Below are 24108 nucleotides of genomic sequence, written 5' to 3' on the forward strand. Positions count from 1 at the left end.
CTGTAAGAGAGACCCAGGAGAAGGTAATTGAGGTAGGACGAATCGGTCTTCGAAAGTGACAAATCGAGTCCTGCTACGGATATCGAGCGCGTTTTTCTGAAGGACCAAAGGAGAGACGGGTGGGCGAGAAATCTAAAAGGAGATGAACAACAGAAGTTCAGTGTCAAATACAATAAGATTAGAAAGATTTTTGATGGAAGAACTGAAAAAAAGTTCTTGAGAGAAGGAGTGAGCTTCGGGGGAGAGGGAACAATTTGATCTTGTTTTGGTGGAGTGTAAATTGAGAGGTTGCTCGAAGTCGTTAGTACTGAGAATTTAGTTTGCCAAGGGAAATTGGCACGTGAGGCTGGAAAAGCGGGTCCAGCGACATCCTCTTCCTGGACGTCGAAAGCCTTCGGGTTTGGCATTCCTCTTCGCAGTACTTAGAAATTATCACAGTGTACAGTTCAGAGATGGATTGAAGCTCAAGTGTTTGAAATTCTAGTCTTTTTATGCTTTTCATATTCGACTGATAGATAACAGCACAATGATTGAGCTGAAGAATGCGTCGCATCTGAGATATGATACATCTTATCGTTCTCTCAGTCTTTACTAAGGCACATACCAGACATCTCAACCAGAGTCCTTGAGCGCAGTTCCATCAAGGTAATGCAAGACCTTGATACGTAGTTACCTCGCAATTAAGCGGCAAAGAAGCTAACAGTCCTTCATCAAATAACCCATCGTTCACAGCATCCCTCAATATTTCATCCATCCTGCCAACAGATGACCTGACAGCTCCAAGTGCACTTGAGTCCCCCAACAAGCCCTTGACTACAGCCTCCTTGACGGTTGCTTCCTCGTTCTCCTCCTTCTCCCTACTACTTTCGGTGAGTACCTTAGCGCCACGATAATACTTTTCAGCGTTTTTGATTAGTATTTCTTGGTTCTTTTGTGCAGCTGGAAACGCATTGCTACCGCGCCCAAGAGCGGCTCGCAAAAGTTCGATGTCGCCTCTTGTAATGAAGATCTTGCCAATGTTATCGTCATCACGAAATTTGGAAGCAGTAGTTAAATCGGTGGCAGCGAGAGAATATGCTTCCCATTGAAGCTTCGTGATTTTGGAGATTGTGCTAGAGCTACCAGATCCCAGTTGGCCGTCATGATCAGATATCGCTTGACTCGCAGTCGTAAATGTTTCCGCACGGTTCCATAGGCCTTGTGCGTGGTTCTGAAGATCGATATTAGACCAAGCAGTTTTGATGTTGTTAATATATGCCTAACATCATTTGTCAACTTCATTCGCGTAAGAAGAAGGTTCCAACAAGAACGTACCTCGAAATCATTTCCTGGCAAGCCCATTCGATATTTCGCCTCGGAGACAGCCGAAATGAGACTTGCTTGAGCTATTGCGCCATCTAGACCTCGCTCTGTAAGCTGGGAAAGTGATGATAACTGCTCTCGTAATGTTGGTGTACCAATTTCTTCAACTGTATGGAGAAATTTCGGAGCTTGGCCTCCTCCAAGGCGACTTGACCGACTACACAAGGTACTTAATGTCTCCACGAGCGCAATAATAGTATCGAGTACATCGTTTCTCGTGACAGGCTCTCTTACACTTACCCATTGTTCTTCTTTGCCACTTTGATTTTGGCTTGTTATATCTGAGCTGGCACCTTGCGCTGCTGGTTGCTTTGCGTCTTCTGTTTCTGTTTGTTCAGACGAAGCGCTGGCATTCGCAGAGGCAATTTGTTCCTCAAATTTAGCAAACTCAGCTTGTTGAATAGCGAAACAGCGATTGAAGAATCCAACTGCTTCTTCCAATAGCGAACAAGAAGTTGTATCCTCAGAACCTTGGAAGATGCTGTTTGCAGCAACCTCAGCTGCGAGGCTTGAGAGAATTTGGCCTGTGTTGCTGAACCTAGTCAGCACACTTCATTCATGGTGCGGAGTTCATACAAGAAATGCAGGAAGAAAAGAAAGCGAAATGAAGTCTGCCGTGAGTGGATGCATTTTCGGGTCTGCTATAGGACATTGAATATAGGAAATGGAGGAACGCAAACCAACGAAGTGATACTCAAAACTGCGGGTATGGAAGCTTGAGGATGCTTCGGAGGACATAATTTCTATTCCACTCGGGAGAGCTTCCAGCAGTGTTTTGCTAATCTGACGGGACACCCACTTTAATGAACGAATAAGGTAGTCAGCCCCCCAAAAAAATTACATTTAATCAATCTTTTCGAGTAAATATACAGTTTTGCTTTTATTCTAAAGAGTGAATATAATGGTTTAGGTAATAAGGATTGGTAGTCGGTACTGGCATCGATATTGTAGGAGGGTGTCCCGTCAGTCTTGCAACACACTGGTGTCCTGAGCGAGTTTATCATGTCCTGCATCCGAACATAGCCATAGAAGACATAGAAAAGCGTTAAGTAGAAGTTCTAGGTCAAAGTAGCGGATGCACTTGCACGGGCCTCCCGTTCATCCGCTGCCTTTGTAATATTGACTATTTTGCTGGACTTACAATTGAGCATCGGCATCGTCTGCTTTTAAATTAATAGCAGCTCGACTTGAATCTAGAGCTTGCTGTAGAAGGGATGCAAGTGTCCATGTGCCGTGAGGAAGTTGTTTCAGCAATTTTGGATACTGAGTCACTTCATACCTCAGCCTAGCAATGTTGTATGCCAGATCGAAAGAATCAGGGAAGTTCCTTAGACCGGTTTCATAAGCGTCAATTGCCTTTCCGAAAAATCTCATCGACTATCTTCTGTTAGCTGGCTTTCCGAATGAGGGAACACGAGTGAACCTTTGTGGCATCACCGCCTCTCCATTTCTCACCCGCTTCTTCAAAATCAACACCCTCTATCGCATCATTAGCATTGACCTGATAGAGTTTGAGAGGATATTTATACGAACCCGCAAGCCACTCGTCGGCCGTGGTGGGAGCCTACGCCATTTGTCAATCCCGACTTGGAGTATCGGTACTACGTGCTTACCTTCGGCGCATGCTTGGATTTTGACTTGCTTTCTCGAAGAAATTGCTTTTTCGGCATAGCTACAACTTGGAGGCACACCAGGCCCTGTCAAATCTGGGTCAAGTGATGTACTCGTGATTGCGGGAAAGGTCGACTGGTGAAACGAATTTGTTGCTTTCGAGGCGAAAAGTTTCGCTCCTACCAATAATTGGATTTTCATAATCGGAGCTTGTCCCACTCGTGTCGGCCGCTTAACGCAGTACTCCGAAGCACAGAGATGCTGCAATGGTTTTCTGCACTGTCATCGTACATCACACGAAGAAAATCTTCCATGCGATTAGTCTTGCTCAAGTGTATTCAGGCCAGGTCATAAAGGGTTTCGGAGATAAAAAACACCTCCATCATCGCCAGCGCAAGAGCTTGTTCGACCAACAGGTGGCCTGAGCCACGGGGAACGGCTGGCTGAATTTCCACGTTTTCCTGTGCCCTCGATGGGCGTTTTCCACGTGGCCGATCCCTGAATGACCGCAAGTGACCTCAAAACACCACGGACTAGAGACTCCACATCGTCGATCTTCGGGAACAATGTCTTGAATATCATCTTTTGTCTTATTTATATCACGAAGTTTATCCTTTCAAAGTGCCTCCTTTTATGGGACATTGTAGATGTCATAACTGGATTGGAAGTCGAGAAGAGCTCGGTTACCATGTCTTCGAACAGGATCAATTGCTGAGTCTTGAACCCCTTCAAAGCTGATATACTCTGGCATGTTCATAGTGACGTGCCTCCTTCGGGCAAGAGCCAGAATCCGGCGAGGATCAGCTGCGGTGAGTCTGATGGCCTCGCAATAACAAGCTCTGTTAACCATTTGATCTGCCAAACAAGGGGGCTTAATCGAAATCAACAGGTTCAATTTGGGAAAGAGTGCGCTGATAACCTCGCGCCTAAAGAATTATTCCGATATCCTCGTTTCAAAAGGTATCATGAATCCACCCTTCCTCGGCACTTCGCAAGAACCCTTTGTTTCGCTACGAGCCGAACTAAGCACCAGTCGCCCGTGGATGAGAACAGTTTTCCGCTGGCAACATTTCAGAATTTCCATGGCAAGGCAAAATGATTCTGTTACGAACTCACGGGATATGCTCATCGGCGTACGAGTAGCTTGATACCAAAAATAAACAGACATTAGTAGGAGGATCTCCACCCGTTCTCGCGTGTCTCCTCTTGGTGCCTTTCCCCTATCTTTTTAGCCAGCCCGGCCAGACTCTAGCTGCATGAGATGATATTTGCAACCACAACAACCTTCTCCTAGCAGAGGCTAAGACTCATGAAGAATACATCATCTGTAATAGTATAACCTCCTTTCTAACTTCTCAAAATTGACCATATGATTCACCACGTATTGTCAATTAAGTAAAGCATCATCCAGTACCAGCTTCCTCATTGCGCGCAAAGTTCCCTCGTCTCCCGACCCAGAACGCCCCACTAGGGAACGAACCGCTTCCAACGCACCTCCTGTTTGACATTGATCACATTTCCAGACTTCTGCTTTCCTCCGCTCCCGGTCAACCTCGTGGCAATAAATACACAAAATCAGGGATTGCGATCCTTCATCATACAAAGTTACATACTCACTTTCAACTGCATCTCTTGTGTCGCATCGCCCTATCAGCCTGCAGCTCCGGATCCAAGAACGACGCTTCATCCTTCGATCTGCAAGTCAGCAGATTCCACACCAACTTCGGCCGTCATACCGTAACATCTCATCTCGTTCTGCACAAGCACTCATTTTCTCTTCAAAGTCTCGATATCCCCCGAAGTTACAATGGGAAGTTCTCTCGAGTCATCTCGCCCGATCATGGCCGCCAGCGTAAGTTTGTTTATGCCTCCTGCCTCCCTATTCCTCCTAGACGACGGGTCGTCAGCCGCACCTCCTATCAACCTCTGTCAATTTCTAGCTGGACGTTGCTAACATCTTTTCTCTGTGACAGTTATCATCCAAACGCGCTTCCACGCGCCTCAGCACATACAGCACCACACCCTCTCTAGCCAACACTGTCAAGACTTCCCTGTCGTCAGCCTCAGCGCAACAAGAGATCAAGGATATCGAGGAAGGCCTTGAAAAGCTCGAGAACAAGAAACTCGAAAACCAGCGATTCGTACCCAGTCAGGAGAAGACCGAGAACCTCAGCAAATTAGCGTTAGGAGCCAAGCTAGAACGCGCGTTAGGAAGGAGGATGGGAGGTCAAGATGCTGTTATGCGCGAGCGGAAACCTAAGATTACCGACGACAATGCGATGAACGAAAAGACTGCTGCCGCTGCTGCTTGAGAAGACTAATGGGATTGAACGATCGATACATCAAACCAATGCGAAGGTATTCGAAAAAGAGAAAGAGGTCGAGTGATGACCATAGAAGGGAGGATATATTTGCTGAAAGGTCTGGGAGGTGATGATATGGGCTCTCGTGATGGCGTTCCTCTGTCGGGCTGTTTGTGCTTGCGATAATTGTCCTGCTTATACCATTTCGTTTTGCGCGCAGTATTGTTGTTTTATACAATCACCGGGAGAGTTATCATATTCAGCTTTTTTGTAGCTGGGCACATATTCGAATATCGATTGATTACGAAATACCAACATAAACTCTCTTCTCCTGTCGATCAAGTCTAGAGTGGGCTTACTATAATATATGCCCAAGCCCAAGGAATCTCACTGCTTGCGCGGTTCACAACATTGAATATCTCATAGGAAGACGCATCTCACATAGGATGTCCGAAGTTCTCTGTTATCGTCTTCTGTCATTGTGCAACACCGATAATAAGCTTCCAGGTTAAAGCTTACGACATCTTCTGTATCTCGCATTCCTTCTTCAGGCAAGTCCATCGTTAACCTCCTGCCACATTCATTATCCCGCTCATCTACCTATCCCCGCATCGTCCATCCATTTTACTTTTTCAAATCCGTGGCTTCCGTAAATAGATTGCCTTTGGTGGGTGCATTGTTTCGTCCAACATACCAGCTGGGTATTCCTCGCTTATGCAGTCATGTAGTTGGGAGGGGAAACTTAACCATAATGTGTTATGCGATGTACTCGGGGTGCGACTAAGCTGCTTGGGGTTGGAGCTGTAGGTGGGTTGTTTTGTGGTGTTGGTATGGAGGTATGTACACGTGGGTTGCAGGCTCGTGGTAGACAGTACAGTATACCTTAAAGGAGCTAACTACAGGTAGGTGTATGAGGTAAACTCTTGACTCTATTACAGTACACTTAACCAAGACCACATTTCAGCTCAACAAATCTCGAACGATATCTACAAATTACAATTACTTCCTCGGTCAGACGAAGTAAACAGTATCATGCAAGTCATTCGACTACCTAGACGGACCAGTACTCAAGTACCACTTATTCCGTCTGCCACAGCGCCAGATTGAGCCTACGTGCGTACCCCGTACCACGCAAGCGGAGTAAAAAAGACGGGGTAGCGACAAAGTTTTGTAGCTTCCTTTTCTCGACATTTTTGCTTTTTCCTTCTTTTGCTTGTTCTGCTCGGGGATTTTGGGTGGGTGAGATGAGGTATGATTGGTCGGGTTTGAGGATGATCGGGTGGTGGCACATGGCTTGGGATGTGGAGAGACATTGTCATCTGGTGAGATGGACGTTGCGAGCGACATGTTGAAGATGGATGCTCTTCAACATTCGATTCTCTCGTTTCTGGGCCGTCACGATCTCACGCCTGGACACTTGATACCTTGTTTGTCGTTCTTGCGGGCTAGATACCCAGGTCAGGAAATCAGACCGATACGGGTGCAAGGCTTTTGTTCTATCACGTACTCGCTGGGAGATCAGTATATTATTCAGATTCGTCCGAGGGTTTATCCTTTGGATCTTGAGACTCTGGCGGTTGCGAGAGATGTGTATGGCAATCATGCGCCGAGTGTGAGGTTAGTCAAGAGATTTGGGAATTCTGGACTCGAGATCTATGAGATGAGTCGTGTTCAAGGGATTTCGTTGCTGGATCATCGGTTGGGATGTGCAGATTCGAGCGGGTTGAAGGGATTAGTAGATGGATTTGCCGAAGTGCAGATCTTGGGATACAAGTCTTGTAAAACTGAAGGGTTTCATAAAGGGTTGGTAGGTAAATCGTTGGAGTATCGGTTGAAACTTTTGGAAAGGGATCTCCCTGTGAGGTTCAGACCAGTCACTAGATATGTTGTCGATCGTCTCGACGATATCGTCACTTTACCGTGGGTATTTACGCATGGAGACCTAGTACCGGGAAATATCATGGTAAATCGCACCGGAGATCGCATTTTGGGACTTGTGGACTGGACTGAGAGTGAGTGGTTGCCGTGTGGAATGGGATTTTATGGACTTGATATTATTCTGGGAGAGGGAGAAGGAAGTGCTGGTTTGAAAAAGAGGTTCTGGGAGAGGTTGGAGGTGGGGATTCATGTGGAAGGAGGCTGGAGAGGATTCAAAAGAAGAGTTGAGTTGGCGAGGATACTTGGAATATTGCTTTGGTTTGGAATTGCCTGGGATGAAGGGAGGAGAGATAGGGTGGTTGAAGAGGGAAGAGATTTTGAGGAGGTTGAGAGGTTGGATGCTTTTCTGGGAAATATTGATGTGTACGCTGAGACAGAATCCAAGTCGTCTGAGGATATCTTGGTGACTGGAGGCAGAATAAACTCTAAACTCTGATCTGGGGTTCCAGCAGGGACCTTTGTTAGATTTTTACTCACTTGTCCGAAAACATCTTCAGAATTCATCTAGTAACTTGCTTGTCAAGAAGATAGGCTTTACACAATACAGTTCTGCCCAAAAGCGCAATGGCATTGCTGAATTTCAACACAGATGGCTTGGTTATCAGATAGATAAATAATGGCGAGGAGATATTGCATTTCCTTTTACAACGCCTGGGTTATCCTGTCTTAAACACAAACCTAAAACGATAAGTGCCAGGGAGATTTTGTTTACTCTCTCTGAGAAACTAAATAAGATACTTGATCTACTGTAGATGACGATATTATAGCTAATAAGTAGATGAGATCGCGGTAAAATCTGATAGTCCACGAAGCTGGAGCTGACCAGCGTTTTACTGGTCTTAGCAAATCTGCCTGTAGTCTCCTTGTGTCATTTCAAGGGCCTATAGTGAGATTAGCTTAGTGATTTCTTGATGGTGTGCTTTGTAATAGGCAACCTAATAACTACTACTCAAATAAACTTTTGCGGGGTTGGCGAGCACAACCAAAACAGTACATCATGTCGCTTTTAAAAAATGGATCGGAGTCTGGATATCCGTCATCCTGAATATGAAAAGACATTGCGAATGACGGTTGGTTCATCATTCAATCATTTTGACAATATATTGTTGTTATTTCATCCCTTCTTGAACTTCAAGAGGAGTCCGCTCACGTGATAGACCCGCTTTAATTCGCGCTCTCCGAGCTTTCGTCGCGATCGCGTAAAGTGCTGCTTCCCCATCAACCTCATCGCAAACCTGGTCGTGCCTTCCTCCCATCCCATACCACACCTCACATACTCAGCAAAATGGCGATGTAAGTTTTTATCCGTCTAACATATCCAGAAGCGCAAATGTCTCAACGCGCCCCGCCCAATCTTGCAACTACTAACATCGTTCGCACCACTAGGGAAAGCTTCGATAACATCTATCTTGATCTCAGCAAGGAATCCGGAAAATGCAGATTTGCGGAGACTGGATTTGGTTGGAAACCATCGGGTGGAGGTGAAACGTTCACAGTGGACAGCAGCACAGTTGGAGGTGCGCAGTGGAGTCGCGCCAGTAAAGGTTACGAGGTGAAGGTGCTGTTGAGAAATTCGGGGGTTGTGCAGTTGGATGGCTTCTTACAGGAGGTGAGTCTTTGGCCGGCGCATAAATGGCAACGATCATTGTGATTGAATGGTGGTTAATAGACGAAAAACAGGATTTTGAGCGCATAGGCAAAGTCTTTAAGAATTTCTACAGCACGAATCTCGAACATAAAGAACACGCATTGCGAGGTTGGAATTGGGGGAAAGCAGAATTTGGGAAAGCAGAATTGGCTTTCAACGTGCAAAACAGACCGGCCTTCGAAATTCCGTATTCAGAAATCACGAATACCAATTTAGCGGGAAAGAATGAGGTTGCTGTTGAATTTTCGCTCCCAGCTAATGGAGATGATACCGGTACAAACGGCTCATTAGGTGGTGCGAGGGGCAAGGGAAAGAAAGCAGGAGCGGGGAAGGATCAGCTTGTTGAGATGCGGTTTTACATTCCTGGAGTTACAACCAAGAAAGAGGCTCTGGAGGGCGATGATGCGCCCAGCGATGCTGAAGGCGACGAAGAGCAAAATGCTGCGAATCTATTTTATGATACCCTGATGGACAAGGCCGAGATTGGAGAGGTTGCTGGTGATACTTTCGCAACTTTCTTGGATGTTTTACATCTCACACCAAGGTATGTTCTCTCCATCGTCTTTTGTGCCTAAACTAATTCTGTGCAGAGGACGTTTCGATATCGATATGTACGAAAACTCCTTCAGGTTGCGGGGCAAGACATACGACTACAAGATCCAGTATGAACACATTAAGAAGTTTATGTGTTTGCCCAAGCCTGATGAAACTCATTTCATGATCTGTGTCGGTCTTGATCCACCACTTCGACAAGGTCAGACGAGATATCCATTCTTGGTAATGCAATTTAAGAAGGATGAGGAAGTGACAATCGATCTCAATATGACTGAGGAGCTATTGAAGGAAAAATATGGAGGAAAGTTGGAACCACACTATGAACAACCCTTCCACCAAGTCGTTACAGCAGTCTTCCGTGGCCTTGCCGCCAAGAAGGTCAATCAACCGGCAAAGGATTTCTCCAGTCATCACGGTCAATATGGCATTAAATGCTCTATCAAAGCCAGCGAAGGTTTCTTATACTGCTTAGAGAAAGCTTTCATGTTCGTCCCAAAGCCTGCAACATACATTTCTTTCGAGCAAGTCAAGACTGTCGTCTTTTCCCGCGTTGGTGGAGCTGTCTCGGCAAGCCGAACCTTTGACATTACAGTCCAATTGAAAGAAGGAGGCGAGTCACAATTTTCAAATATCAACAGGGAAGAGCAGAAGCCTCTCGAGGACTTCTTTAGAATTAAGCAACTTCGCGTCAAGAACGAAATGGAGGAGGACAACACCGCCATTCTGAAAGCCGCTCTTCGCGCAGAAGAGTTACAGAGCAGTGACGAAGAAGTTGTTGCAGCACGTGCGGATAGAGGTAGCGCAGCCGAAGATAGCGAAAGCGACGATGAGGATTTCAAGTCGGATAGTGACAGTGATGTCGCCGAGGAGTTCGACTCTAATCATGAGAGTTCGGGAAGTGAAGATGAAGATGGTGGTCCTGCTAGTGATGCTGAAGAGCGGCCGAAAAAGAAGGCGAAGACTGGTTAAAAATATGCTTGGGTAGGAAAGGAAAATCGCATTTCCGGCGTTTAGGGGTTGTATAATAGTAGGCAGGCAGAGTTGTTCAATTATGGAGAACTCGACGGATAATACAATATATCAACGGCGGGCAATGTGCCACTCGAGAACTTGTGGTTGAGAGGCAAGTGATAGATAGGACTTCATCAGCCAGCGGGTCCTTCAAACGCTTGGTTTCTCTAGCGAGATGCGATGCCTTCTTAAACTGGTCTATCATTTTATTGCGTTGCAATAGCTTAAATGTCACCACGCTCATGAAGCATTATGCGGTTCCTGCAGCCTTTTTCGACAGCAAAGCACCTTTCTCCACTATCATCTTATTCAACACCAACTCCTCACCACCATTCACCACGAGCTCGACCATAACTGCAGCCAACGTATCGATCCTTACGGTCAGCGATGACACGTTACCAATCACCTTCCCTACGATATTGTTGCCTGTAATACCGGCCGGCTTGACAATGGATACCTTCGCAGCGGGATTTTCCTTGCCGAACCTTAGCAGATTCGTCTCTGCGAGACCCTACACAAGTTTCAGTGTTGCAATTTGCACGCTTGATAAAGGGGCAAAGAGACGAACTCGTATATGTCGGCCCTTACTGAGAAACCATAATGATCTTGTTTGATCGTGCTCAGTAAAAGCGCCCCCTAAATAGACATATCGAAACGTCTTTTTCCCATCTAGTACTCTTGCCAAGGCTTTTTGGAATACTTCAGGATACTCGACTTCCGCGACCTTATCCCAGTTGTATGTTCCCAATGACCTATTTGATCACACATGTCAAACGTGGTTCTCTCCAGTGCATCGTTTGCAGGTCTGTCAATGCTATATGAAAGGCGAGGACTCACCATATACATCCGTCCGCTCTCTTTATAGCGTCAAGTGCGGCATCTGGATAAGAGAGGAAATCATCGATTATGATGACGCTTAGTTGTGGGTTTTGAACGGCTTGTGGTAGAGCGCGCCGCGAGAAAGCGACGATGGATGTTATCTGTGGTGAAGCGAGACATTGTTCAAGAACGGCAGAACCGATGCGGCCTGTGCTACCTGTAAGTATTATTTCCATAACTTGAGACAGTCTGTGGATGGATGAATAGAGAATGTTAAGATTTAACAAATGACCTGCGAGAGGACTTTGATGCTTTTATATATGGGAATTCATTGACAGAACATCCGACCAACATTTGCCCGTAACCCGTCCCACTGTAAGCCACAAGTAAGCCATATACACACGTGATGAGTCTTAAGAATACCTAGGTAGGTAGTGGATCTGTATAAGATTGTCGACATGTATTTGTATGTGGAGAAGTTGAGTAGATGGTATTCTATCAGAAACTCAATACTTAAGCGTTCGATATACTAGCGAAGTAAATTACTTACTTCCTGGGTTTAAGTTTTCTTTAGCCGGTCGTGACATCCGGCGCAAGGCATAGAAGAGATAATGTAGTATATTTACTTGACTAAATTGAGTGAAATAGCTTAGTCGCTAGTGACTATCGTCTATCTACGTAAAGACCAGAATGTTCTATCAGTTCCACAGTATACAATGCTACGCTGGTGATATGAGGAGTACTATTCGACTACTCTATCAACTTCATCACTCTACCGCTCCTAGCACTCGCGACATACAACAAAAGATCTACAGGTGTGTGACTTACCTTTAAGCTTTGTGTGGGGAAGCGGAGAATTTGTTGCATGTCGCGATTCTTAGGATGCTGATATTTGGTGTAGGATAGCTTGGGATAAGGTGTAAGAGGAGTGACTTCTAGTTAACCAATCATCTTGAGAAATTTAAGCTCTCTGGTAGTGTTTAAGAGGCCCTAGAAATTGCGATGTGCAACAAAATGATTTAAGGGTGTAAGATTCACCTTTGAGGTTGTGTTAGGGGAGGATTTGTTGCATGTCGTGATTCTTAGGATACTAGGGTTATAGGTGTAGGGAGATATACATACTAAGAGGAAAGTACTAGGAGCAGGGATTTAGTGAAGGATAGTATGTGAGAGAGGTTAGAAGGTCTGTTATAGAAAGTGCGATATGCAACAAAAATCTCAAAATGTACAATTCGCTCTAACACTCACCTTTAAGCTTATTTTGTAGGGGTTTTGTTGCATGTCGCGATTCTTAGGATGGAGGTCGAAACATGTAAGGTTGGATATAGTTCGAGATAGTTGGGTAGTAGGGAGAAAGCCTTAAGTGACTTTCTCGTCTTAATAGATTTTAAACAGAGTTTAAATATACCTTATTTACTTAAAACAGTAGAGGAAATAACGATATTTCGTCTAACCTATTAAAGAAACGTCGTCTCGTAAGTAATTCTTACTTTACCCCTATAAGCGCTCGAACTTTTCTATTAACTTGAAGTATAATATAGAGAAGCGCCCTAAATTAATATTAATATTAAATATACTTTAAAAATAATATATTGACTAAAAAACACTAACCGGAGACACGATATCCGGTTAATCTAGTAGAGGAAATATTAAATATTAACTACTACTTAATGTAAATACCGCGAAAAAGAAGGAATATAATACTTTCTTTAACTAGATTTTACTAGTCGATTCACAAGAGTTAATCTGTTAATCTAAGAAAATTCAGCGGCGCCTACTATAATTACACTCTTGTGAACCTACTTTAAGGGGCAGAGTTCTTCATACTTATATATCTAACCTTTAGGGTAGTGGGTCTAACACTTAGCCTATTGTGATTCTGTGCGGGGGACGTAGGAGAGAAATCCGGGAAATGAAAGGTTAGTTACTTAGGAATAAGAAACAATACGTCATATTAAGTTCACAGGTAAAAAGTTTGCTGCTCGCATATTGATTTGGTCGCTGGCATAATTTATAGACTTCAAAACCCCAGTGGTATTCTATCATCCATAATCGTTCTGGCACGGTTTTAACCCTTTCACGGTCCGCCTGAGCATATCCTCCAACTCACCCCCCACACAAAAGATCTTAACGACGAGTTTTCTATTTTCAAATGCCGCTTCAACATGCCTGAAAGCAAAGACCATCTTCCCATTCATCGCTATAATTGCACAACCCCAGGCAATTTCATTACCAATATGTACAAGCCGAGTCCAACGCCGCATAATCCATCGAGGGAGGGGGTATCATAATATAAATCAAGAACATCCTCCAGCGCCTACGCAAATACCTCATGGCAAAGCAGAGCAGTCCATATACTTTTAATTGAAATATAGGCAAAAGGAGAAAGGAAAGAAGGGAAAATTTGTGTACATGATAAGAAAGTCGTTCATCATAGCGGACGTGGAGGAGCAGAACTAGGTGGCTCAATCTGAGGGTTGCCTTTGGCAGATGAAGGCGTTACAGCTCGCTGGGAAGAACTCGTTACACTTCGACGACGATTGGAGGTCGTACTTGACCTGGCGAGTTCATCTTTCGCCCAGTCGGGAAGCTGTACCGCCAAAGGTTGAGATTTATGCTGCGCTTTACGCCGCTCCGAGGCTTTTCGAGCGTCTCGTGCATGTTTCTCTGCGGCGCTTCGAGGTGGTTTCTTTATAACAGATGTCTTGAGAGAATTGACTGAAGGTCTCTTGCTCATTGCGGCGTACATCGGTGTCTATGACAAGAATTAGCAGACGCTTAAAGGCCAGCCATCCTACGAAAACCATTTTTCAGAAAGTTCTTAACAGATGATGCGGGCTGTGATGATGACTGGAGTTGTGGTGAGGGCTTTTCAGACAGCACTTCGACTGAAGAAGCAGGTGGAACGCTTACATCGCTCGTCGTTGTTTTTGCGGACTTGAATTTAGATAACGAAGTGGGAGGCTTGTCATGGTTTTGCCACAGTGGTGATGGCTGTGGAGCCTTTCCACCTATCTGAACTCCAGGCAGAATCAATTGACTGTTACGATGAAGGAATTCCTGATTACCGGCAGCATCGCTAAATGCAGCAGCATCACTTGGTGCTTGCCGTCTAGGTAGTTTAACAGGGTGAGGGTTGCGAAAGACAGTAGCAGGACTTGAGGAGCGTTTTGAAGAGCCTACATTTCTAACATCATGTCTGGAACGCTCCAACGATTGATCGGATCTCAAAGCGTTGACTTTCTTGTGATTTGGCGATTTGGCGATGACCTGAGACGGCGTTGATTCTGAGGATGTGGATCCGGCTCTTGTCCCCGCGCCGAGTATCGGTGATTGTCCACGTCTTATCAATGGAGATGTAGTGTGTTTCACTACAATAGGTGGTCGAATGGGGCCGTTTTGTTGTCGTTCACCCAGAGATGTATTCTTGGTTGGAGGTAGGTCGAACTCTGCTGACTTGAACAGTGTTGATTCGGCTGGTGTTTGAGTACTGCTTGGTGTGACAGGAACAGATGCTGAAGTCTGTGACGATGGTGGCAATATCCGCGTCTCCACGGCCCTGGTAGGAGTGGATATTGGAGGAATAATTGAAGCAGGACCAGCTTCAGAGGAGTTTAGGGGGATGACTTTTTGTTGTGGCTGCACGTTGGCTTTTGTTGCATTGGATTGCTGAAGCTGAATTTGAGCTCGTGCGTTGACGTGCATTCTTGCTGCCTCCGTTTGACGAGCATGAGCTCGCGCCAACTCCTGCGTTTTTGCTATATGCGCCGCTTGCTTCGCCGCGTATGCCTGCGGATTTGTCCGCTTCAGCTTTTCATCATCTAGCATCTCCTTAACTTCCTTTTGCTCAGCGGCGTCAAGCACATTTTTGTCGTCCTGCGCAAAGGTATCCGATTGCAGTATTTTTCGCAGGATGCCCGAGTCCTTCTCTGAAAGCAAAAGCCTATCCAAAACTTGAGGGTCCAAACCCGTAAATTCGGATATGTCATGCTGTTCAACTAACTTCGGCTCAAAAAGAAATTCGGACATTTTCTTCTTCGCATAAGCAATCACGCTCTTCTTATCTACAACCTGGGATGCTAGCTGGGTTTTGTAGATGGTTTTGTTTTGAATGACCTCTTCAAAAGTTCCGCCACAGATAAGTCGGTACACAAACGTAGGCTTCTTTTGTCCAATGCGATAGGCTCGACCAATGGCTTGTTCCTCCTCAATTGGGTTGAATTTGAAGTCGAAGATCACTACACGGTTGGCACCTGGGAGATTGAGTCCCAGACCACCAGCAGTAGTCGAGATCAAGTAAATCTCAGTGTTGTTGGTGTTGAAGTTCTTTGTCATAGTTTGACGACTACCCATATCTGTCTTGCCATCTAAGCGAGAAAGACTTCTGCCTTGAGATCTGAGTAGTTTTTCAAGGAAATTGAGTGTTGGAATGGATTGAGAAAACACAAGGACTTTGTCTTGTGCTTCTCTTGCAGCGTCTAATATTTGACAGAGTATCTTAACCTTGTTCGAAAGACTAGGCGTTTCGATATCATCGCATTCTTTGTTGAACAATGCCAGCTCTCTATTTACCAGAATATCAGAGGCACCAGTCTTCCAAATCGACACTGTATTCAAAGATTAGCAAAAGAGTACAGACATGCATTCTTGCACTTACAATCGTCTGGATCCCCGTCGTCTTTAGAAGTAGAAACAGCATTTTCCTGAGAGGCTGCAGCCTCTTTGGCATCGGATTTTCGGTCATTAAGCTTGGTGTGAAAACAGGCAGGGTGGTTGCAAAGAAGCTGGAGAACAGCTATCCAGTGCCAAATGGTGTTCTGAGTCAGATCGCCATCCTTGGTTGTACGACCTTCACCAGAAGTCATAAGGCGAACGTAAAGCGAGTAAGCCATTTTTTGAAGATTTGTGAGTGGTACGAATATGATGAATTCCTTCATCGGGGGCAGGTCATGTCGCAGAACCGACATATCTGCTCGGTGTACCTTTGGTGCGATATCCTCTTTGAGCACTGCTAGCATCTTCAGACTCTTGCGTCTTTGATAGCCAGTACTATCCTGGTACAGGCCTTCCTCAATTGGCTGCACGTACTTTTGATTGAACTCTGCGATGGGGCCTAAATAGTTGGGTGCTACCCAATCAATCATTGTATGATACTCTGTGACGTTGTTGGACAACGGAGAGCCAGTCAACGCTATACGGCTCATTGACTTGAACTGAAATGCTGCAGTAGATACTCCAGACTTAGGATTCTTCAGCTTATGCGCCTCATCTGCAATGATAATATTGGGACCTTCTAAAAGGGCCTTTAAAATTTGGGCATGTTGTTCATCGTCGTATTTGGCTTCTCGCGTTTTGGTAGCATTATTCTGAATGAAGGTCCTGAACATTCCGTATCCCATCAAGAGAACACCCCCTTCTTTATACCAATGAGAAATATATGGTAGCCTGGAAGGGATCTTTACTGTAGAATCAACTTTGAGAATATCTCCAAGAAGATTATGTGGCGCCCATGTCAATAATTCATCTAGCCAGTTATCGATAATAGTCGGAGGGCATAAAACCAACGTGCGAGATTGGCGAAGTCGTGGCGGAATTTGAGATCTTACCGTTGGATCATCAGATAGAGACGCCTCGGCGATGGCCACAAGAAGGGTAATGCTTTTCAATAATTAGCGATATCGGGGGTGAGGTCAATCCTGCACTTACACTTGCATTGTCTTTCCGAGTCCCATCGTGTGAGCAAGTAAACACCCTTGCATAGCGTCACCATCACCAACTAATTGATTCCACATGAAGCGAACTCCTTCAATCTGGTGCTTCTTTATGCGTGGCGCTGTATTGTTGGTCACCAATATGTATCCCTGATCATCTGACTTGGCATCGTTTATTATTATCTGTCCATGGTCTTCATCGTTCCCATGACCAGTCTGGGACAATTTCAACTGCAATCTCATCCTTCTTTCATCTTGTGCCGCCTTGCGGGCTAGATTCTGTTCTCTAAGATCTTTGGCATCAGTATTCTCCAGGAGCTTCTTCCGTTTCTTCCGGGGGATGTCATCTGGGGTTAAATCGTCTTCGCTCATCCTGTCATGGAATTAGTTAACAGAAACCTGCAGATCAACATTATGTGGCTTACGAAGGTGCGAGCTGTGGGCGTCGATTTCGGATTGCAGATACTGGCTCACCATCTTCTTCATCCTCTGAGGGCTCTGTCGCTGGGGTTTGGCTCTTGCCGCTGCTCTGAAAGCCAGCATCTTCTTCAAGGGCGCGTTCTTGGTCGCTGATCTTACCGATTTTGCTCTTCTTAAAAATTATGGAGGAAGGGGCAGTTGAAGGTTTGCTCGTCCGACCCTTGAAAACGTTTACGATTTCGAGACAAAGCTGATGGAAGGGGCCATAGTGCTCATGCATTTGAGCGCCTCTCAAAGCTTGGATTTTGAGAGGGTTTGGCGGGATAGTGTATCTACGATACTTGCAGTCGACGTATATCTCGTATAACGCAACTACAACTATGACAAGGTCATATAACGATACACCCATTCCGGGAACATGAAAGTCTTGCATCGCACAAGCAGACATGACGTTGTTCATGTGGACCCAAAGGTGAGCCGCGTTCAGCCTAGAGAGGAGATTGAAGGTACGCCGGCGGAGCTCGGCCGTCATTTTCTGGAAAACAGCAATGAGCAGCCCCCGTCGATCCTTACGAGCCTCCCAATCCTTGAAAGAAAGTTTACTGATTGCTACAGGGTCGTTCTTCAGGTCCCGTACGCGTGGGGGACTAGGGGAAGCAGTTTCGTCGTCAGTGATCGTAATAGCACCTGAACCCGCAAACTTAGGAGGAGTATGACGGAGTATAATTTTCGGCCTCCTCTTTTCGGGGGTAACCAAGTCATAAATCACTTGGTTGTCATCAGATGACAATTCAATGATATCCCCAGAATTGTGAGTTTTCGGCATACTAAGTTTACCTGGCGTGGAGTCCTCGATTTTCGGGCTTAGCAGGGCGGAGTCTGAACCTGTATTGGGACTGGCAGGTTTAGAGAAAACCTCGGAGGGGTGTCGAAAACTGGAACCCTGATAAATGATCTTGATCTTCTTGTCAGGGGTCACCGGCGATTCAGAAAGACTGGCATCTGACATGGTCATAGCATTGTCGCTTATTTCGGCATCCGCCAGATTTAGCTCGCAATTTTCCTCACAACCAGAGTCTTCAGAGGCGATGAAATCATCTAAACTCTCACCTGAGCTCGAAGACTCCGGTTCATCCTCCAGCGACTCACCTTCCTCTTCAACAGCGACTTTGGGTAGCTTGACCTTTGGCGTCTGCTTGGCTGGTTTTTCTGGACGCTCCTTTGATCCTAGCACACCCATCGTCCATTTGGCTGCTTCTCTGTCGAAAACAGTTCCCTCCAATATCGTCGACTGCTTCAAGACTTGAATTCTGCTCGTCCAGGGTTGTTTTGAAATAGCATCACGCAACTTTTGGAGACGTGTCTCTAACGATTCAAGTTCGTTCTTGATGGCTTTGATATCCAGCTTCAGACTTTTCTGTTTACGGGATTTACACCATATCTTGTAAGCCTTGTGTTGGATTTTTGGCAGTTTATTTTCCCTCCAGCGAGTAGCATGTGAAGCAACTGCCTCATCGATAATGAATTCCACTTCTTGTGCGCTGAGCGGCGGCTTTCTGGACTTTCCAACTTTTCGATCCAGTTTGATGCCTTTGTCGGCCTCTATCTCACGTAAAGTCGCCTCGTCGTAATCGTTATCTGAATCAGATTCGCCATATGCGGGCAATATCTCGTCACCACCCTCGACGCCCATATACTTCTCTAAGGCTTCATAATTCCACTCATTATTCTTATTCATCATGCTTTCCAGCATATCAGGTCCCGCAGGATTGAACGTCACCGTTCTGCCCTCTATGTCACTGACTAGATGGGTGTCGTCCTTGGAGCCCACTTCTGGCCAAGACGCAATGTTCTCTCGTGTGATATCGATATGTCCTTCCACGGGGCGATAGAGCGTGAACGATGTTGTCGAGAATTTAGGCCTCAGTTCTGGCGAATACGGAACAACGGCAAACATTTCCTTCCCTCCTCGGGTGAATGCAATGGGCTCGGATCGAAAGAATCGTTTCATAACACTATGCACATAGAGTCGACGACCAGGTGGTAATTTTGTGGGAGCCACAACGAATTCGAGTTCTGCTTCAGGCAGGGAGGCGTCAGCTCCTATAGCAGTATTCTCGTAAAAGACATCATCCACAAGAAATCTTTTTCGATCAAGGTAGCTTGGTGGTGGAATCTTAGATGCGGTATTTCTCGCTTCAGCAACTACAAATTTAATATTGCCATCCCCGATCGTCGCGTCAGATGATACCGGACCTTGAACGTCAGGTGATTCCTCTAGGACAGTATTACCCTGTTCCCTTGGCTCTAAAATGTCGACATTAGATTGTACTATGGGTAACATTCGCTTCCTGCCATTAAGGTCAATATAAGGTTTTCCAGGTTCAACAAATGGAGGTGGTGTCATCGATAGCCGCTGTGCAATGAACTCAGAGTTCTGGCCAGCATCGAGGCGAGGTTCTGTAGATTCTGCGACCGGTTGAAAAGAAGAGGTTCCGCTCCGAGAATCAAAGTCAACCACGTTGTCAGCATCAAGGTCAGGGTTTTCGAAGTCAACAGCTGGATCCAACGAAATCGGCTCATTGTGTAATTTGAATCTGATAGCCTCCTCAGCATATGTAAGTATGTCTCGATTTCTGGTCGGATCAATAACGGTGGTGACGAGAGTTGGAGCTAAGCGTTTTCTTTTCTTGCCGTTCACGTCAACGAAGGAAAGACAACCAGAGACCGGAACATCAGCCATCGCGTCGAGCGCACCTTGTGCGCCGTGGGGCTCTTCTATTGGAGAATCACCTGTCATCGCTGCCCCAAGAAGATCATTATCGATCACAGCTGTCGCATTATCAAGCTTGGGTTTCTTTCTGTTTGGAGACCCGGTTGGATGCTCGCCATCAGTTCCTGGCTGTCCCTCTGAATCGTCTGGCGTAATACTAGATAGAATTGGAAAAGGCGGGTCCGCGTTCCCTCTATTAGTAGTTGGCACAACCAGATCAGCGACCGAAACACTTTCATGAGACCCGCCAGGTTGTACGCCACGATGGCTTGTCGTGTGAAACAAGTCGCTGCCTATAGTATGGGTATGCCGGTAAGAATGGTATTTGGGGGATCTCAGTTGCAGAGCACGGATAGCATCTCGCATCCAAGATCGATGGCCGAGCTTTGTGATACCGAGGTCATCTTTCATTTCAGAGTCTCCCACGTCCAAAAGGATAGTCGTACCTACAACCGCGTTGTCTCGTAATTTGGTCTCCAGGGCTTCGGGGTCTGGTCGGGAGGCATTGTTGACCGAAGACTGCCATGTCCGATTTTCTGTGCATAGTTCCTGGACTAAGCGGTCGATCGCCCAATCCCATGGATCATCGATATCCATATCTACGGTCGTCTGCTGTTTCAAGAAGGTGGTAATTTCTGCATTGAGATCGGGCTGGTTAAGTATCCATTTTGCGACAGCTGTTCGCGAACCTGCGGATATAAAGTTAGTCATTGGCTTGCAGTAAATTGAGAAGTGAAATTGTAATCGCAACCGAGCAAGAAAGAGTCATGTGTACAAGATCAATCTCGAGCGGGTTAAAGGAGATGTAGGCTTGTGAGTAGCAGTGCATCTGTTTCGAGGAACTGAAGAGTATAGTAATGGGAGTGGTTTGCATACTCTATGAGGGAGAAAGTCGTCTGAGAAGAGAAACCCAAACCGTAAAATCGTTGAAGGTGAGTTTTGCGAAAACAGATCTCAAGTCGTGGTATGTGAAATAGTACCTAGGTACGAAAGGTATTGTTGAAAGAATGCGAGTTCGCCGGTCGTCAATCGTGAGTTTAGAGAGTCGAAGATAGATATTGTAGCCGACTTATGTGAGAGAAGGGCAGATGGCAGATGTACGGATGTGTCAGAAAAAGTTGAAGTTTGAAGGTTGAAGATGAAGATATATTGAGACTCCTGTGTCGTTGTCGCTCTTCACTATCGCAATCAATTCACGCGATAGGCTTCGCGTCTATCAAGGTTTAACCGATTCCCATCAATCCTGACCCTTGAAGGTATTTTGATAGAGGCACCCTCGAATCAATAAATTGGACCTCAGGATGTTCCAGAAGTTGAGGGAGTTCAACTGCTGGGCATACACGTATGCAATAAGTTTTGTAAACTATGGTATCTGTAATGAATGTCCGAAACATCTGCAAGAGGAATCATGTTGCTCTAGTTCTGGTAAAAGACGGTGTATATGTTCTTCTCCGACATTGAATTTGAATAAGTCCTCGGGTTTGGGTTCGGGCCGGGATTGAAGACTTACAAATCGCATCATTTCAACGTGGGAAGTCTTCACCCATTTAGAGAAGTCTTCAACTTTCAACACAACCTAATTCTCGACGTCCGCCGACATACTTAAGCAAAATACCGCAGCCTTGCCTAATTTGGATTGTATTCTGTCTGAGAAACCGTATTTCCTTTCGTTTCCTAACAAGCATTATTACAGTAATGGCCCCCACTACTTCAGAGCCATACCCTCCAGAATTGTCAAGCGCGGAAATAGATCAGCTTATTTTCACGATAAAAGACTGGACAATCGCTCATGGATTAGCAGTCAGACCACCGCCAGCTCTTGTAGCCACGGAAAATGATCCTAATGTGATTCTGGCCACAACTGCGCCAGTTACGATTTTCCCTAGTCCGTTTCCTCGAGTATGCTTTGACCAAGCGAGATCTATTCAGGTCGCTTACAATAATTTGTATGCATCTATTGCTCAAGACGAGACTTTCCTGGAGGAGATAGTTCAAGAGTAAGATGTCATGAAGTTTATAGAATGATGTTGAATGTGGCTAATAGGATGTAGAATTCTGGAGGTCGATGAATTCATTGCTGAATTATGGAAAGTCCATCTGAAAGTCAAGGAGGAAGGATATTCACAGGTAAACATGGGATCGTCATACGTTAAGATTTGAACTAATTACCGTTTTGAAAGAGCATCTCGTTGGGCTTGTTCAGGTCTGACTACATGGTTCATCAAGCCACCGATGACACGCAACCTGTGATCAAGCAAGTGGAGTTTAACACTATCGCATCTTCGTTCGGTGGCCTGTCCCTCCAGACATCTAAACTTCACAAGTAATGACGCTTTCCGTCATGTTGTCTTCCACTAATTGGAATACCAGATATCTTTCCTCGATCAGTTATCCACTTCTCCAACAACCTCTAAATCTTGGGGAAGAACTACCTCATAACTCCAGCACGAGCTCATTAGCGTCTGGTATACGGACTGCATTTGAGGCCTATTCAAAAGGCAAAACTCCGCATAAGTGTTGTGTTCTCTTCATAGTACAAGACCCAGAAAGAAACATTTTTGACCAGCGACACCTTGAATATGAAGTTCAGCAAAACGGCTCACCTATCCCCGTCTTCCGACTACCATATTCCCAAATCGCCGCCCAAACATCCCTAGCATCCACTCCTCTCCGCCAACTCCTATTCCACCCACCGAACAACCCATCCCAAACCTTCGAAGCAGCAGTCGTATACTTCCGCGCCGGCTACGGACCCTCTGACTACCCCGACGCTTCCGCCTGGGAAGCACGCTACCAAATCGAACGCTCCCACGCCATCAAATGCCCCAGCATCCTCACCCAACTCGCCGGCGCCAAAAAGGTCCAACAAGTCCTCGCCACACCCGATGACTCCTCAAACCCCTCCATCCTCTCCCGCTTCATGACCACCTCCCCCTCAGAAACCACCGTCCTCTCAAAAACATTCACAAACATCTTCCCCCTAGACACCACACCCTCCGGTCTCCACGCCCGCAAAATAGCTCTCGACCCCGAACTCTGCAAAGGCTACGTCCTCAAACCGCAACGCGAGGGCGGCGGAAACAACATCTACCGCACAGCTATCCCGCCATTCCTCAACTCGCTCCCTGAAACGCACTGGAAATCGTATATCCTGATGGAAATCATCACGCCGCCACCCGTTCACAATACCATTCTGCGTAACGGGTTGGTGGAGAAAGGAGGTGTGATTTGTGAGTTGGGGATTTATGGGACGTGTTTGTGGGATTGCAATACCAAGGAGATTCTGCATAATGAGGAGGCGGGGTATCTTTTGAGGACGAAGGGGGATAAGAGTGAGGAAGGTGGTGTTGCTGCCGGGTTTGGGAGTATGGATAGTGTGAGGCTTGTTTGATGGTGGTTGAGGAGGGGGTTGAAACCTTTGTTAGTCTGCTTCGTTGGAATGATTGCGAAAATACCTGAGTAGCTTTGGTGCTGCTAGTCTATCCTCCTAAACAAGTATTAGTATCCTAGCTTCTCCTCTGCTGCAGTCCCCATGCTGTAGACCCATTCAACAACTCCAATGCAGAAATTAAGAACGTATTGTCGGGCGTGACGAGCTTCACAGATAGAGAGGTGGTACATACAAATAGCGCCGTCCCATAAAACACATGTTTATTTGAAGCACATGTTTATTTGAAGCACATGTTTATTTGAAGCACATGTTTATTTGAAGCACATGTTTATTTGAAGCACATGTTTATTTGAAGCACACAGTATGGTAACAATGGCCCAGTTTACAAACTGTTGGATTTTGCTGCTATCATTACGAATTTCGCAGTCAGTCCCACATATAGAGAGACCTTTCCTTTACCACTAGGAAAGTAGTTGCGCCATTATACACCCAATCTATCCGTCACAGCCGATCGACCAGAAGAAACGATGAGAAGAGTTGGTTCTGCATTAATTCGAAAATAAGAC

The 24108-nt window shown here is 45.7% G+C and overlaps 7 protein-coding genes across 7 annotated transcripts; 4 read left to right on the forward strand and 3 right to left on the reverse strand.

The window, feature by feature from the left end:
* Positions 1-640: 640 nt before the first annotated feature.
* GLAREA_11956 (TPR-like protein) lies at positions 641-3032 on the reverse strand (the record flags this gene model as incomplete). Its single annotated transcript, XM_008082738.1, has 6 exons — positions 641-1258; positions 1315-1894; positions 2504-2739; positions 2786-2841; positions 2896-2926; positions 2976-3032. 6 exons carry the CDS (start codon positions 3030-3032, stop codon positions 641-643), a joined length of 1578 nt encoding a protein of 525 aa, XP_008080929.1.
* A 1781-nt stretch (positions 3033-4813) lies between these two features.
* Positions 4814-5285, forward strand: GLAREA_11957 (uncharacterized protein; the record flags this gene model as incomplete). The annotated part of the gene is made up of 2 exons (XM_008082739.1): positions 4814-4825; positions 4947-5285. The coding sequence occupies 2 exons, from the start codon at positions 4814-4816 to the stop codon at positions 5283-5285; spliced, it is 351 nt and encodes a 116-aa protein (XP_008080930.1).
* A 1345-nt stretch (positions 5286-6630) lies between these two features.
* On the forward strand, positions 6631-7650 carry GLAREA_11958 (Protein kinase-like (PK-like); the record flags this gene model as incomplete). Its single annotated transcript, XM_008082740.1, has 1 exon — positions 6631-7650. One exon carries the CDS (start codon positions 6631-6633, stop codon positions 7648-7650), a length of 1020 nt encoding a protein of 339 aa, XP_008080931.1.
* An 894-nt stretch (positions 7651-8544) lies between these two features.
* GLAREA_11959 (PH) lies at positions 8545-10386 on the forward strand (the record flags this gene model as incomplete). Its single annotated transcript, XM_008082741.1, has 3 exons — positions 8545-8823; positions 8895-9406; positions 9453-10386. 3 exons carry the CDS (start codon positions 8545-8547, stop codon positions 10384-10386), a joined length of 1725 nt encoding a protein of 574 aa, XP_008080932.1.
* A 292-nt stretch (positions 10387-10678) lies between these two features.
* Positions 10679-11483, reverse strand: GLAREA_11960 (NAD(P)-binding Rossmann-fold containing protein; the record flags this gene model as incomplete). Its single annotated transcript, XM_008082742.1, has 3 exons — positions 10679-10939; positions 10997-11180; positions 11266-11483. The coding sequence occupies 3 exons, from the start codon at positions 11481-11483 to the stop codon at positions 10679-10681; spliced, it is 663 nt and encodes a 220-aa protein (XP_008080933.1).
* A 2195-nt stretch (positions 11484-13678) lies between these two features.
* GLAREA_11961 (P-loop containing nucleoside triphosphate hydrolase) lies at positions 13679-20862 on the reverse strand (the record flags this gene model as incomplete). Its single annotated transcript, XM_008082743.1, has 5 exons — positions 13679-14002; positions 14161-15854; positions 15905-16905; positions 16954-17331; positions 17384-20862. 5 exons carry the CDS (start codon positions 20860-20862, stop codon positions 13679-13681), a joined length of 6876 nt encoding a protein of 2291 aa, XP_008080934.1.
* A 984-nt stretch (positions 20863-21846) lies between these two features.
* On the forward strand, positions 21847-23542 carry GLAREA_11962 (Glutathione synthetase ATP-binding protein; the record flags this gene model as incomplete). Its single annotated transcript, XM_008082744.1, has 4 exons — positions 21847-22148; positions 22203-22278; positions 22332-22474; positions 22522-23542. The coding sequence occupies 4 exons, from the start codon at positions 21847-21849 to the stop codon at positions 23540-23542; spliced, it is 1542 nt and encodes a 513-aa protein (XP_008080935.1).
* Positions 23543-24108: the final 566 nt, after the last annotated feature.

The sequence above is a fragment of the Glarea lozoyensis genome, assembly GCF_000409485.1.
Source record: "Glarea lozoyensis ATCC 20868 chromosome Unknown GLAREA17, whole genome shotgun sequence".
Lineage (NCBI taxonomy): Eukaryota > Fungi > Ascomycota > Leotiomycetes > Helotiales > Helotiaceae > Glarea > Glarea lozoyensis.